Consider the following 16,540-nt stretch of genomic DNA (forward strand, 5'->3'; position numbering starts at 1 on the left):
GAATTACCAACCAGGAAAAACATCGACAAACTTGACCAGCTGGTCCTCAAGAGAGTCAGCTGAGCAAAACTCTTAGTCGTAACGTCCGCCAGTCGGGACCACGGGACTGAAAAATATCAACTACCCCATGTTAATAAAATATACTCAGCGGGATCGAGTGTAGTGACGGTAGCGGTGACGTCGGTGTCCTGACTCCTCAGTTGATGTAAAATGTGTTTACCTGAAGGTAGCAAGCTTTTTTTTTACTAGTATTGAGCGTTGTTAAATCTCTCTCTCTCTCTCTCTCACACACACACACACCAACAGCAATCGAGCTATCTGTCTTCATCTTACACAATACTTGACCTGTGCGGCCGTATATTGACTCGTTCTGTTTACGCTCGACCCTATTTGTTGACGTAACCGAGAAGATCCCAAACGGGTTCCCATGAGACAAGAAAATACCGCCCGCTCCCTAAAAAAATAAAAAATAAAATAAAAAATAAAAAACAAGCAAGCTTTTGGGTGGATAGATGACATAATCAAGTTTGGTGCTGGATGGACTGTATAGAGGCTCATGACAAAAACTGTGGAGGGCTGTGATGATGGTGAGGAAGAAGCGGAGGAGGAAGAGGTAGAGAAGAGGAGGAAGAGGGTAATTATGAAGAGGAGGAGAAGGAAGAGGAAGGAGGAGGCGAGAGATATAGATCGCCATATAAGTTTAGTATGTGCGTAGAAAGAACTGGTATGTAAACAATGGTAATCAGTATGTTGATCTAACCAAATATCGATAGATAGATAGACAGATAGATCACCATCATCCAATATCACGCCACTGTCACCCACTACCACTACCACTGTTACTCACCACCACCATCGTTACCCACCACCACACCGCCACCTCCATCGCGCACCCACCACCTCACTGCCACCTTTCGTCGGCTGCCAGATACAGTATATACAAAGATCCCTTTGAGAAGTTCCCAACAGTCATGAGTTCTATCCTGGGCTGTCACATCTCCACTAGGATATTCAACATGCAAATTGAACTCGGTCTTCCTCCCTTGTTGTGAGAGAATACGCTATTGTCTCTTGCTTTAGTGTCAAATTCAGTGCGGGCATAGGTAGCGCCCTCATGAACGCCCGCGAGGATGGCTGTGCTCTCAGATCTGTGGACTCTGATATACCTGCGGGCTTGGCGTTCAAGGATCCATACAGCTACCCCGGCTCTTCCCAGCATGGTGAGAGGTCATGAGATGAGGTGGCATCGTCGATCTGCTCTGTATAGACAGATAGATAGGAGGTATAGACAGATAGGTCGTCATTTGGGTGGATTTCTGATCAGTCATCTCACAATGCCAGCAAAGAATATGCCTCCCCGGTCCCTTACCCACGGCCTCAACGGAACATTGCACACTGACCGTTTGACGACTTCTTGCATGTCAATGAGAGCACTGGATGAGTTCTCACCAGTAGTTGACCCCCCACAGGCTTCTGAACAACTTATAGTGAATTGCATGGTTTAGATGCAGTTAATTTTCTTTTGAGGTCATTAAACGGAGTCTTAACATACAACACGGCACTTGGCTTTAACTCGCGAGAAATCTGTTGTCTTACATTTCCAGTATATTATATTTCATGTTTTTTATTACACAATGACACTGTTAACACTTTCTAAGACTGTTTGTGGTCTTGCTATCCCAAGTGATGGATGTGGGTGACGATGGTGGTGGTGAGTAACAGTGCTGGTGGTGGTGCACTTCTGCAAACTGTACTATGGTCACTATGGTCACTAGCCCCACCACCACCACATACCAACATTTACCTACGCCCAGTTATCTAGTTATAACTCACACTACACATACTTGAAGATGTTTTTGTATAATGTATCACTGCACTTCAACAACTACTATATACCAGATAATACACTAAGAGTTACTCTCTTAAATGTGGAGTTAACTCAGTCTTTGACTCACTTCATGCTATTCTTGACCGCATCATATTATTAGATCTGTCGCCCCCGAAATACTGTACAATGATTTTAAAAAGTAAAAAACAAATAGCAATTTCGAAAAGGTACTTACAGTACAGGCAACGCTGTGTAGCGTTAAATAGTTGCTTTACGACTAATATTTACGAGTATATTACTGTATATTAAAGAATTCTCATTGCCGGAAATATCTTTGTTTGGGCCTTATCACCTTTAACTAAGGTCATATGTGACCACGAAGGATTGTTATGGGAAAAAGACGAAATCCCAACAATCGCCGGAACCTTTCTGGGATGATATTTCGTTGGCTGCTCTGGCTAATTTCTCTAGCCTGTGACAACTCTGTTCTCTGTGCCACTGACGTTATAGGCTACTTAAACTAACCAGGCTTCATGAACATAACCCGTTCGCAAGTCATAATTTTGTTATTCATTGAGATATTTTAATTATATAAATTTTCATCTTAGGAAGGTTATGTTTGGTGAGGTTAGGTTGAAAAATAATTAGTTAACAAGCTCGGGAACGATAGGTTTGGTTAAATTACATAAGAATGGGTTTTGACAAAGAACATGATATTCGTGTTTCTACTAAAAACAAAACAATTCTTTAACTCTAAAAGTAATGAAAAAAACCGCCAGGCGCACTTATAAACATTTACCCAAGGTTGTAATCAAAACTTGAACTTTTTTAAATAAAAGTTACCTTATACAGTACTAAATCAGACTGACCTTTATTGTTGAGAAGACTCCTTTCAGCATTGTGTATTTCGTCATCAGAAATCCTTGAGCCGCTGGTAACTGGTATTTACAGTAAATATCAGTGTGGCATCAGTTTTAGATCACAGTAATTTTTGGCCGGATCACAACCCAATAATTCATATTTACGACTTCGACCTTTCTGTTCAGTAATGAAATATTGTTCACTTATCACTGCATTCTTCACCCTAATTGTGTTCTACGGCAACGTTTCACCTATATATCCTTGAACAGTATATTTTTTTATGGACTTGAGTGACACTTTTCATTGCGTCTCTCCCTGGAGTACAGTACACCAAACACTCTTGGTTCCCCATCAGTATTTTAGTTATTGTTTGTCAATAAATAATTTGTTCTGTTTTCGTGGTGCAATTCACAGTTCTACTTTCAGGTATCGTTACTTAATTCTAATAAATATCTACATTTACACGAAAATACACTGTTTTACACTGCCTTAAATTATGTACACGTATCCTTTACGGAGAGACTTCACTGACTCGTAATAGAGGCGAGGATCCTGACACTGCTGTTTAGTGTCACAAGCCTTGATGAGGCAAATCAGACGCTGTGAAAACATTAACAAATTTGTGAAGGAAATCAATTTCGCTGGTGGCAAATTTTGGTAATTTGGTGATGAATATTTATCATCCAAGTACCTGTTGAACAACAGAACCTTTTCAGTTTAGTTAAGGGCTTGTTATGTGTGAGGCCCTGCCACGGGCAGTGATGAAGACAAGCGTGCTTCATATTTATACGTAATGATATCCCAAATAAATACACTTAGAGCTCAAATTTCAACTGTAAATTATTAAATATACTACTCAAAAAAATATTAAAAGTAATGCATAATATTATTACACTCATTAGTAGAAATATCTATAGGCAAAATTATGAATTATAACATTTTAAGCTGGTGATCCTGTCAAAAAATCTTAATGTTAAAATACTTTCACAAATATAAACATAAACCATTTGTTATTCCTTTCTGTTTGAAGTATTTAACATATTATTAAATTAAAATAATTTAAAATATCATAATAAAGCAATCCTAAAGCAGTTTTGATCAGTTTGTGTAGTTCTAGGAGAAAAAAGGTTTAGCGGTCTGGGACGTGGTACTCTTCTAACATTGAATATTTTGCCACCGCTAGATGGCAGTCGACCAGTAGACGTCTGGAGTAGGTAGTGAGGCTATACGTCACTTCTCAAGGTAATTAAACATCAAAATAACCCCAAATATGTCCCATGTGTGGTGTAACAATCATGCCAAACCCAGAGGCTGCATAAGTTTGTTTAGTATATCTGGGGGAAACAATAAATGCATGATACGAACGGGGCAAGGTCAGAGGTGTTGCTGGAGATAATGCATGGGCTATTTTTAATTCTTTTGGTATTTGGGAGTGTTGCCCTGTGATATTATTTCCTTGTTAACAGTATTACATTGGTGTTGTACTTAAACACTGTGCAAGGTAGATGTAAGCCAGCCAAGTGAATCATGGTACCTGCACACATTGTTAGTAAATATGTAAGTGATTCAGGAAATGAACAGCATAATTTGAAAGCTAAATATATTTATATTCAGTAAACTCTTCTTTACAATTTTATTTTATGAGGAAACTTATAACCACCAGAAAATGTGTGGGGTATGGGTTTCCTTTGTTTTTTCATAGTGGATATTTTGCCATGACTGACTAAATTCCTACCTACGCTATTATACCGTGAATGCACTCTGATTGGCTAAGTACTTTATGTTTAATATTATTGTAGACTGCCCCCCAGCTAGGAAGTTAAGTAGGTTTCTTTGGTTGGTTAGGTCAGGTTCTTTTATAATAAGTTTCCATGCACAACAGAAATATGGTTAGGTATGTTTACAGCTACACAACGATCGACTCACGGCTAAATAAATGCCAAATGCCGCCAGTCACGATCAAATATAGTTCTCACGTTCGCCGGTAATGGATGGTTAGCCAATCAGAGCACACTTACGGTAAGATAGCGTTAGTAGGAACTTAGCCAGTCACGGCAAATTATCCACAGCCTTGTTTTTTACATACTTGGTACTTTGGTGATTGTACAGTAAGTAGTTTAGAAGGAGCGACATTTTCACGTTTTGTATGTTTTTATTTTTTCGTTTTCCTATATCTGCGATCATAAACCACTAGTTAGTGGGTAGGGCTTGAAAGAAGATGGAAATTACTTAAAACACGTGAAAGACTGATACGGTGGCATTATTTTTAAGCTTCTACGACTTCTGTACTAAGAAATAAATTTTTCACCGGCAAATATGGAGCCACAGGCCTAATGGCTGTCCGACATTACAGTGGTTCGGTTTTCGCACACTGTGTCTTTCATCTTCCCTTGCAAACTTCACTGTGGGTTACTTAGTTGAATCCCTCTTCAAAAAGTGCTTCATCCAAGAAGGAAACAGATTCCATCAGTTTCTAGAAGCTGTGACAACATTATATAAATCTCAATATTAAGGTCACTTTTATTATATTTTGAGTTAGGTCAGTCTGCCCCCCTCATTTGGAGTAAATGTTGCCTCTTTTAAAATACTAACTATTATGATAAGAACATATTGTGAAAAAATGGAGAAAAAAATCCATAAACTTTTCTGGTGGTAGCGGTGTTCTCATACATTACTGTACCTTAAAAATTAACATTGATTTATCGTGTACACTGATGATTTATATAAACAAACAGCGAGATACAATGGAAATTTTAGTACCATAATATTAATCAGGTTTTAATGACATGTCTTCAGTTATACTTAAATTGTCTATCTGTGGTAATATAGTAGTTTATGGCAATACTGTACTTGGCAAGAGTGGTCCAGCCTTAGCGCCAACTTCAGGAGTTTTCTCCATTGAAGATTAAAGCTTTCGTACCTTGAGAAACTGAAATTACACAAAATGAACAGCATTCCACCTGCATTTCTGTCAGTTTTATGGTTTTTAATGTTTTTCAATGTGGAGGAGCTGCCTCAGTACAGTATACCATGTTTACTTTTTGAGGTCAAGGATTATTTCATATCATAGATTTTTTTTTTTAAACATAGCTACTATCTATGATTTAATATTCATGAAATGAAGAACACTAACTTATATACTGTACCATACCTGACAACCTCTGCTGCCTTCCTCCACCAGTTTCAGACATAAAAAGGGAGAAATTTCTTTAAGATGGTGCTAGGGCTGGACCACACTTGTCATGTAGTGTATTACCATTTACAGTATTTACCAGATATATAATGTACTGTTATATTTTATAAGTTATATTTTATTAGTTATCCTTCATAAAAGAAACCAAATTAAACTTCGGCTTTACGTAAACATTATCCGAGAGGTAAAAAAGGAAGTCTTCTTCAATAGAATTTGTTTCTAAAGTTACTGTACTCCTACTAACAGGACGCAGTTGTAAAATATTACATAAGGTAGCTTATGTAATTTTTGTGTCTGACTGGAAGTGAGTAAATGTACAGTTGTGGAAATGTGTTCCTACACCCCTGTGATAACCTGTCTCCAATTGGCAATTTCGTAGTAATTGTAGTTCTTTTTATTTATGAATGGGTATTGGTCATGTAACAATGGACGTGAATGGTGGATAGGTTTACTATAGGTCATATATGTTGGCTGTTTGGAGACACGGGTTACCACGGGGCGTGGGAACACATTTCCTCAACTGTACCATGCTTTGGGAATTGTGTATATGTGGCTCAATGTATGATATTGAAACAGTTTATTTAGCCAGAAGAACATAGATACTGTGCAGAGTCGAAAAAAAAAATAATATTTACATGGCTAAGCCAGTGAGAGCCTGAACTCTCTTGTAGGCACCTGAGATATACTGTACTGTACATTTATCACGAGGAAGTATTATGTAACATTTAATATCATCTGGAATCGTAAGCATAGCATGGTAGTAATAAGAACATATCAGAATGTTACCACTGATATTTATTTATTTTATGTGAAATGTAGGGATGTCATGTTAAAAAAAAAGAATTGGCAGCACTTTATGACGCTTGTGTATGCAAAGCACCTACTTCTGAAAGATACTGTATTGAAGACAACTTATTCTTTACCAAGAGAAAATGAAAAATTTGACGAGGAATTGCAGTTTTCGTATTTTTAGTTTACTATTTTTTCTGGTAATACAGGTTGTACCTCTCTAGTCCGGCAACCTCGGGACCTGACCGGTGCTGGACCATGGAAATTGCCGGACCATGGAAATTCACCCTTTTCCTGGATAGATAGTGACTTGTGCTTATGCCTGGAAGCACTAGCATCACTTTCTCTGCGTCATGGTCTCTGAAGACATATTGAAGGGTTAAATGTCGTATAGTAGCTTCTCAAATTTCGCGAGTTTTTAATTCTTAACGTATTTTATTGGAACACACAAAAAAATAAATAAATAAAAATTTTGACGGCGGAAACTTGAATTTCGACGGGTTTGAACGGCCCGCCAACGTGCAGACGACGTGCATAATCGTGTAAACAGCGTCATTTCTCTTATGTACAAAAGATTCATTATTGTTTATTACTGAATGTCTTTTTTATTGAATTAATGTTTATGTGTGCAAAATGAGCAATACAATTCATTAATAATACGTAGAATATTAAAACACACGAGGAAATGACACAGCATTGTTTTCGTTGATTACAAAACCAGTGACTGACTGGTTCTACATATAAAACTGAAGAAAATAAGACCTTGGTTGTAGCTGTAGTAAAATTAATATGGTTGTTATAAGTAATGTTATTTAATGTTAATAAATGGAACAATAGAAGTAGCTAACGATAATGGTAAAGAAAAAGAGAGATCGCATATGTAAGTGCGCATGCGCACACGTGAAAACATATCATCATTACTTTACATAAGAATATTAAAGCAACACTTATTTACTGTTCATATATATTTTAATTAATGTTTCTGAATTTGTTTTTATTGAATTAATTTTCGTGCTTGCAAAATTAACAATACAATTTATTAATAATACGTGGAATATTAGAGGAGACGAGACGGCTGCCGGCATTGTTTATGTTAAAGCTTACGAAACCAGTGACTGATTGGTTCTACATATAAAACTGAAGAAAATAAGACCCTGAGTTTAGCTGTAGTAAAATTAATGTAAAAAATGAATATGGTTGCTTGAAGTACCTGTAATGTTATTTAATGTTAATAAATGGAACAATATAAGTAGCTAACCATTAATGGTAAAAAAAAAAGTGAGACTGCTCGTATGTAAGTGCGCACATGTGAAAATATATCGTCATTACTCTACATAAGAATATGAAAGCAACACTTATTTACTGCTCATATATATTGAAGGGTTAAATGTTGTACTCTGTATAGACAAGCAGAGAGAGAGAGAGAGAGCAGCCGAACTGCCGGATGTAAACAAACCTTAATTTCCCGCGGCTTTTTTTTTTTTTTAAGGGGATTAGCCCACCCGGGCATAGGTCACTGACCCACATTGGGGCCTGAGGGGCAAAAATTTAATACTCCTGTAATAATAATAATAATTCAGATAAGTAAACAAAAAAAAACTGCCTATCTACCTATTGGACAAACTAAAATCGTTCCGGACCACGGGAGTTTTCGGACCACAGTTTGCCGGACTAGAGAGGTACAACCTGTACTGGAAGACAGTAGTGCACATTAATCAGCAAATTGAGATAATTACTCTGTAGAAGTGCTTTCTTGCCTCATGAAAAGTCCAGAAAGCTTGTGAGAATTTTTATTTATTTTTATTTTTTTTATAATATTTAAAAAAAATCCATTGTCAACAATATTCTACATACTCCCAAGCACTTCATTGCCATATCTACTGTTTACATCTGGGACATTTAGTTTTTATTCACGGGTACACCTCCAAAACAAATCAGAAAATACTGCTACATGATTTATTGGGAGTGAAATGATTTGACATAACTAACTGTCAAGCCAGGTTTTTTTCGTTTTTCCATTAAATCACATAATGTATCAGTAATTGTTAAATCATTTCCATATGAAATGAAATAACTAAGCAGTCCTGTAGCTAAAATTAAATTTCCTGGATTTAAGCATATGGCTTTGGCATCATAGCACACTGTGCATTGTTTTCAGAATGGGAAATATAAAAATAAACATACAGTGGTCCCTTGCTTAACAAACGGTCCAATTAACAAATTTTCGGTTAACGAATTAGCTCCCATAAGGATTTTCAATTCCATTAACGAACAAAACTTCGATTAACGAAAGCCTTACGTGAAACACGCATCAGCTGATTGGCTAGTCCACCAATACAGTAATTGGTTCTATGTTTACATTCGTTTCCAGTGGAGTAAATATCAAAAAAGTTGTGCTCTTGAATTTTTTTGCATTTTTTATATTAAAATTATTGGTGTAACAGTTTGTGTGCCAACAGCGGATCGAATCACCCACCAACGGTTCTCAGTTTAACTTTGTTTACAGGGGAGTGAACATCCAGTTTGTTGATCACTTGAATATTTTTGCATTTTTACATTAAAATTATTGGTAATTCTGAAATTTAGTTCGCATATTGATAATATACAGTGCATAAATTATTATGAAACTTGAAGAAGGCATTAGAACCAATGCACTCTGTAAAGAATATGGCATGTCATCATCGACTGCCTCTACAGTCAGCTGTTTGATATGTAAACAAAGCTGCCGGGAATACGACATACACACCTCAAAGTAAGTTAAAATGCAGTTTTCTATTGTTTTTTATTTATTATTATACAGTATACAGTACTGTATTTAGTTTATATTTAATGTTTTGTTAATTCTATTAGCGGTATATAGTACTTTGTATGTAATTTTTCTGTGAGTTGGAACCAATTACCCAATATCCCATTGAAATAGTGGATTCAGTTAACGAAATTTTCAGTTAACGAATGACTCTGTGCAACCAAAATTGTGTTTGTTAATCGAGGGACCACTGTACTAATAAAAATTTCAAGGAAGCTTTTCGTTCTTTTCATGGGGTAAGAAAAATATTTTTCTCAGGTTGCTCGTTAATGTGTGCTGCTGTCTTCCAGTAGCTATATAGCTACTGTATTACACTCTTCTCATCCTCAATACTAATTTACATCTACCAACAATGTCCTGCCAGTGCCATTTTAATTGTCTACTTAAACACTTCCAGTGACCCATTGCATGAACATGAAGCCTCTGGTGAATGATACACTATACAATATATCTGTATGATTTATAACTATGACATAAGATGAACCAATCTAACTAAAATAAAATTGATTACATCATTGGGTAAGTTTGGGTTAGTTCAGCTTATCTTGTACAGTATACAGCAGATCATATATACCATAGCAATCAGTACAAATGTTCGTTGTTTGGTAAGCGTTTGTTTCTCGGTATCTCATCAAGCAGCAAAATCGTGGTGGAAATATACACATGCAAAAATTGCAATTCCTTGTCATTATATTTTTTCTTTGGGTAAGAAAGAAATTTGTTTATATACAAACTACTGATACGTAGTCAAATTTAGGTGGTTAAGGCATGTGCCATAAAGTACCTGCTACAGTATATCAGTTTTTTTAATTCTCCATTATTTTTCCATGGTACATTTATTTGTGCAAGTTTTCTTCCCCTTGTGCCACTGCCTATGATACCATTGCCTGTTTATCTTCCACTCTTCAGCATCTTGAATGAAACCATCACAGAACTGTGTCTGACTTTAGCAGAAATAAACCACTTGGTGACAAGTACTCAAAGTTGTCGTTGTTCAGTGTCTCAGTACAGGGTACTGCTAAAGTTCAATTCAGTGATGACAAAGACTTTTTTAGTGTGTATTGTACAGATATTTGTGTTATCATTCCATGTTAGTGATCAAATTGCTACTTTATAAGTGGTTTTCAATCTTAATTTTCCCAGCACCTCGTCAGGAGGCCAGCACTGTATCAACTTGGCCACTACACCTCTCCCTCAAGGAGAATACAAGCATCAACTAATAATAATGATCACAATTTTCCATCCTGAACACAGTCCTAAAGTATTTTCCCTCTCCAGATGCCTAGCATTAAACTTCAGAGCAGCGATGGGGACACTTTTGAGGTGGACGTGGAAATTGCTAAACAGAGCGTCACCATAAAGACTATGTTGGAGGACCTGGGTAAGTGTGTTTACCTTTTTCATTTTAAGAAAGGAAGTGAATGGTTCCTGATTTTGTTTGTTTTTATCTTCGAAACTATTACATTACTGACATAATAAACAAAGGACACAAATCAACTTGGAGGTTATTGACACCAAGTAAAAAAAAATCAAAATAGCAAAATTCTTTACATTGTTTTGTCTTGTTTGGTGCATTTTCACCCATATTTTTTGCCTGTAACAGTACAGTAATCCCATTTTTTTCACGGGAATTACATTCCTGAAACCCCCGCGAAAAGCCAAAACCGCAAATACTCTTAGGAATCACTCTTCCTGTGGCCACCAAACAGCTCAGGTAGGTCATGCACTTAACCACGCCATGCTCTCCACTCACTGCCCAGTGGTCACACTGATGCACTGTACCGGCATTTACTAACATCATTATTTGAAACTAATCATATTGTAGTATAATAATGGAAAAACGTAAATACAGTTATATACAAAAAAATTATTTACAAGTAAATAAAAACATTTATATTTCGCTGAGGTCGGCAACACCCTCATTGCCAGCCTCTCCTTGCTGTCCCGGCGTCTGCCCACCCTCACGCCAGCCAGCCAGTCCTCTTCCACCCACATTCCTCCACTTGAAGACTTGTATTCTGACAAAAGACACAAATGAATTGTCAGTCTTCACCATCTCGAGCCATAGCTCATACCACCTCTGAGTTTGTCCAATAAAACTTTTTTTTTCCGTTAAGGTCATCACTATTCTTGATCTCTTGGTCACTTTAGAGTCTTTGCTAGTAACATTTGCCTTTGATGAGGCTGGCTTACGTCCCGGAGCCATGTGGAATGCACGTGGGAGGATAAACAGAAGAGGTAATCACAGTAGCTTTCGCAGTATGGTAGGCAGGTGTGGACTGAGGCTTCTCGGAGCAGCAGGTGTCTGAGGCGGGAAAGGGTGGCGTCTGTTTGCCGCATCGCACAGGGGAATATTGAAAATGGCGCGAAATTTAAATTTTGGTTTTAAAGGATATTTTATATACAGGTATATAAAATTTTTGAGTAAAAATCGCGAATGGTCAAAACCACGATAAAAAAAACGCGAAAAACACGGGATTACTGTACTCTTAATGTTGAATATGTGTAGTTTTTTAGTACTGTATTGTATTCGAAATGCAGGGTAATGAATAATATTGTTTAAATTGTAGGCAGAAATATTCATACTTAAGCCATCAAAAGAGAATAAGAGCTAGAATTTTGCAATATATTGATGGATCCTGTTTGTACATGACACATTTGAAGAGATAGGAGCGTGGTAGCAAAGGAAACTACTGTATAAGTCAACTTTGGGAATTTTACTCTTGTCTTCGTGTTTTGACCTGAGGAAGACTGTATGGTTGAAACACATGCCAAGAGTAAAATTTCTAAAAATCTACTTGTGGTTCCTTTGCCATCACACTCCCAGTCCTTTGTTTGTACAGTACAGTATACAAGTATTAATACAAGTGAAATCTGCACCTGCAGTGATAAACAAATTGCAAATCTTACAAAGTAATTTACATATGCTCTTTTATCTTAAAATACTATCCCAAATCTTTGATTTTTCATATGGCTCAGACATTGTAGTAAAAGGTGGTACAGTAGATCTCTTATCAGAAATGATTGATACTATTTTAGGTACTGTTTGTAATTGTTGGAAGAAAAGTGAAAAATAACATTTGTTCTTAATTTAAGATACTTTGTTTATCGATATTAAAAATGAATACAGTATTGCTTTGTTTATCGATATTCAAAATGAATACAGTATCGCTAATATGTTATGTAGACTGATTGGGTCATCCAGGATAGCTGAAGTTAAAGCAATATTAGAGGAAATATTTCAGTCCATTGTCTCATTTAGTACTATACTCATAAAACCATAACACCAGTTGTAGAAGAAAACTAAAGGTCAGCCATCATTACTGGAATATTCAGAAAGTTATTAGGAATAAGCATTGACAAGTAAGTGACTAGTAACCAACACTAAATGTGGGTGTTTTCAGGTATTGGAATTTCAGGTTCTATTGTATGGTTAATAATGTTGTGTCCCAGACTTCATAATAGTACATATTTGTCTCTATGGATCTGCCTTTTGCTTCAGGAATGGATGAAGATGAGGAAGAAGTGGTGCCCCTTCCAAATGTAAATGCTGCCATTTTGAAGAAGGTCATCCAGTGGTGCACCTACCACAAAGACGACCCTCCTCTTCCAGACGATGACGACAATAAAGAGAAGCGCACTGATGACATCTCCTCTTGGGATGCAGACTTCTTGAAGGTGTGAACAAAAAATTTTACCTATTGCAAAGATGTTTAGATCAACATCTTTATATTGCTCTTTTATTGATACTTGGCATATCTACAAGTGAAGATAAAATGAAAGTCAGAGAATGTAAATTGTCAACAAAATTCAAGTTAAAGAATAGTGCAACTACATTGAGGTCATGCTGTGTTTAATTACATTTGCAACCATAGTTTGTTTATGAAGGTACCAGTCATTGGCTTTTTTTAATGTTTTACACAAGGGAGTTATTCTGAAAAAAAATTAGTTAGACCTCTCAATACCTCACCAACAAATTTCATAAATGTTTCAGAGGTGAAGACCTTTAATTTGTAAAATTTGCATAGCTTGAATTAAATTACTTAGACTTTTTTTAAGTGGGACATCTCAAAGAACTACAGAACCATTCACTTAATTTATTTTCAATATGTTTTCTTTTATGATTTCTCTAATTTTATAACAACATTCCATCTCTGAAATAGATATTGCGCATCCTTTCCAGGCTTCTTGTCTCTTTAATACATTCTTGTCTTGTAGGTTGATCAGGGCACACTGTTTGAACTCATCTTGGCAGCAAATTACTTGGACATTAAGGGCTTGCTGGATGTCACATGTAAGACCGTTGCCAACATGATCAAGGGCAAGACCCCAGATGAAATACGCAAGACTTTCAATATCAAGAATGACTTCACACCCTCCGAGGAAGAACAAGTCCGCAAGGAGAATGAATGGTGTGAGGAAAAGTAAAACTATTGTAAACAAAGGTTCTTGGACACATGGATAATCTCATCCTCGGTGTTAGTGGAAGGATGCAGAGCAATTGGATGGTAGAGTCAGTCGTTATATGGAAAGAAGTACATAATGGAAAATCAGTTACATAAGACAACCTAAGTTATTTAGAAGACATCATTGTAAGGTACTTATCTTTCAATATGTAATGAGAATATTTCATGCTTGCATAATGTTGTTACTTGACGTGTAGAATAAATTACTGTACATTATACTGTAGTAGATGTACATGACTACTGGTACCTTTCACCACGACTGACATTCAGGTATGTCAGTGTCCAGTTTCGAAAGGACTAAATTGAGGCTTCTTGAAATTGGATAAAGCAATTGAACAAATAGTTTTGAGTGCTTGAATAATATATACAGTACAGAGGTTAAGTGGAACTGGAATAATTTAAAAAAAAATGCATGATCTGCTGTACATGCATTTGTCACCCCCTTAACACAGTACAGTACAGTATAGACGTTTGTGCAAGTAAAGTGATTCTTCAGCGAGTTTTTTTGCCTGTGCATGTCAGGAGGCTTTTTATGAAAAGGTAAGACTGAATTTCAATGTTCTATAGCTTTTGGAACATCTTAGTTTTGACCACACTTAAACCGAGCAGAAGAATGTATTGGAATCTATTCATTCAGTTTGTAAAAATAATTTTGAAATTTTTCTGAAAAAATAATTTTGACATTTTTCTTATGACAAACTGTTTATTCTTGTAATGTACTCTCAGTCTTTTCCATCTGGGTTATTTATATGAACTATGTCTGAGTGTATGGTTTATTAAATATGTACATCATATTTAGTACTTACCATTATCCTTTACTAAATGGAAAGGTATGGCTGTCAGTCATATTTATTTTAACTAATTTTCCTTCTCATCTTTATATTTTTTACCCCATTTTATTAAGTTCTGTTTATTAGACAGGATCAGCAAAAAATTCTATTAAAGGACTTCAAATAAACCTTCAGTTTTCAGTGGTGTATTATTTTCACATTGAAAATGGAAATTTTATTATATATATATACAGATAGACCCCGACTTACGACGGGGTTAGGGACCCAAATCCAGGTCGTAAGTCCGACAGATAATTTTTTAAAAATCTGCAATACAGTCACCCTTAGCAGCGTTTCACTTACGCGATTTCTCTATATACTGCTGTGCCTGCAAGAACCGAACTTTCATCAAAACACACTTCACCCGCCACCCATGTCTGTCAGTGATATAGTGATATAGGATAGATAATTTTGAGGGTTTGAAAAGAGGCCCTGCAAGCCTCTGTAGGATAGTGATACAATTGATAAGTGATAGGTGAGGGCAATAATCTGCCTTCTGCCTCGGGGAACCCCCCATCCCCTTGTGCCCAGCCATCTTTTCTACTAATGCAAGTGTTAAAAAACTAATATTATTGATATTTCTCTTAATTATTAATTGTGTGTACGCATACCATCATAAAGTTAAGATAATATTTTTACTACAACATATAGTGGTCGTCAAAAGTGGAGTTGTATTTTAGTCTTGAATCCCATGTTCTGTTGTTCACTAATGGAAGCTACTTTCAATTTTTGTCGTTAAGCGGTGCATATTACTGTACAGTAAAAGTAATGAGGAATGGATACAGTACAGTAAAAATAAATAATAAGGAATGGATACAGGTGGCTGAGCACTTACCTTTAATGTAGTCAGCTGAAGGAATCACATCAATTATGTTAAGGAGACCTACATTAACTGGAAACGCTTCGTATAGAAAATCGTGTCATTACTGAAAAAAATTTATTAAAAATCTGCTCGGTCGACTCATATATCTCGCCTATAAGGCGCCAGGTGCATAAAGGCGGCCCCCAAATTTCCATTTAAAAAGTAGCTTTTGTGGCTTTATTGGCTGTATAAGACCAGTACCCCAAATGTGACACTTCTTACCCACTGACTTCGGTTAGTCCTTTACCAACCATCTGATTTTTTAAACAATTCACTTCTCAAGTAATGTCATCAAATGTTACCCGCTGGTGTAAACACTAGTAGCGTCACTAGCCTCTGCCATTTCACCTCGGTAACTGGAACTATATATATATATATATATATATATATATATAGTGGGTATGCTATAAATCTAATCTAATTGGTTCTAGAACCTTGTTCACAGCATTCGTTCAAGATTAATTATTCAGGCTCCACAACCATACTTAAATACTGAAAAATATAATATAAAAATTGTAAAAATTGTAAAAAGTGCATAAATAAGCATCTAAACCCTGAAATAAAGAAAATCATTAAACTTGTAATAAAAATAAATAAATTATAAAAAAAAAAAAAAAAAAAAGAATTTTTTTTTCTTCAAATAATATTCGTTGTAGGAGTTTTTGTTTACATAGCAATCTCAATTTTATAGGTAAAACCGTTCGTTAGGAATATTCGTGTTAAGTGAAATCAAGTGAACAACAGAAATGTTGAATTCTAAACTCCACTTTTGAAGGCACATACCTATGTTGTAGTAAAAAATAACATCTTAATTTTATGATGACATGCACTAAAATTAATACTTAAGAGAAATAGAGAAATACAGTCGCCAAGTTAATGTCCATTCAAATAATGGACTCAACTCA

The 16,540-nt window shown here is 36.0% G+C and overlaps 1 protein-coding gene across 1 annotated transcript; it reads left to right on the forward strand.

Annotated features, from left to right (window-relative positions):
* Positions 1-3,813: 3,813 nt before the first annotated feature.
* LOC121872928 (S-phase kinase-associated protein 1) lies at positions 3,814-14,914 on the forward strand. The gene is made up of 4 exons (XM_042376058.1): positions 3,814-3,931; positions 10,756-10,858; positions 12,980-13,155; positions 13,696-14,914. Exons 2-4 carry the CDS (start codon positions 10,756-10,758, stop codon positions 13,903-13,905), a joined length of 489 nt encoding a protein of 162 aa, XP_042231992.1. The 5' UTR covers positions 3,814-3,931; the 3' UTR covers positions 13,906-14,914.
* Positions 14,915-16,540: the final 1,626 nt, after the last annotated feature.

This window comes from Homarus americanus, unplaced genomic scaffold, assembly GCF_018991925.1.
Source record: "Homarus americanus isolate GMGI-L3 unplaced genomic scaffold, GMGI_Hamer_2.0 scaffold11022, whole genome shotgun sequence".
Taxonomy (NCBI): Eukaryota; Metazoa; Arthropoda; class Malacostraca; order Decapoda; family Nephropidae; genus Homarus; species Homarus americanus.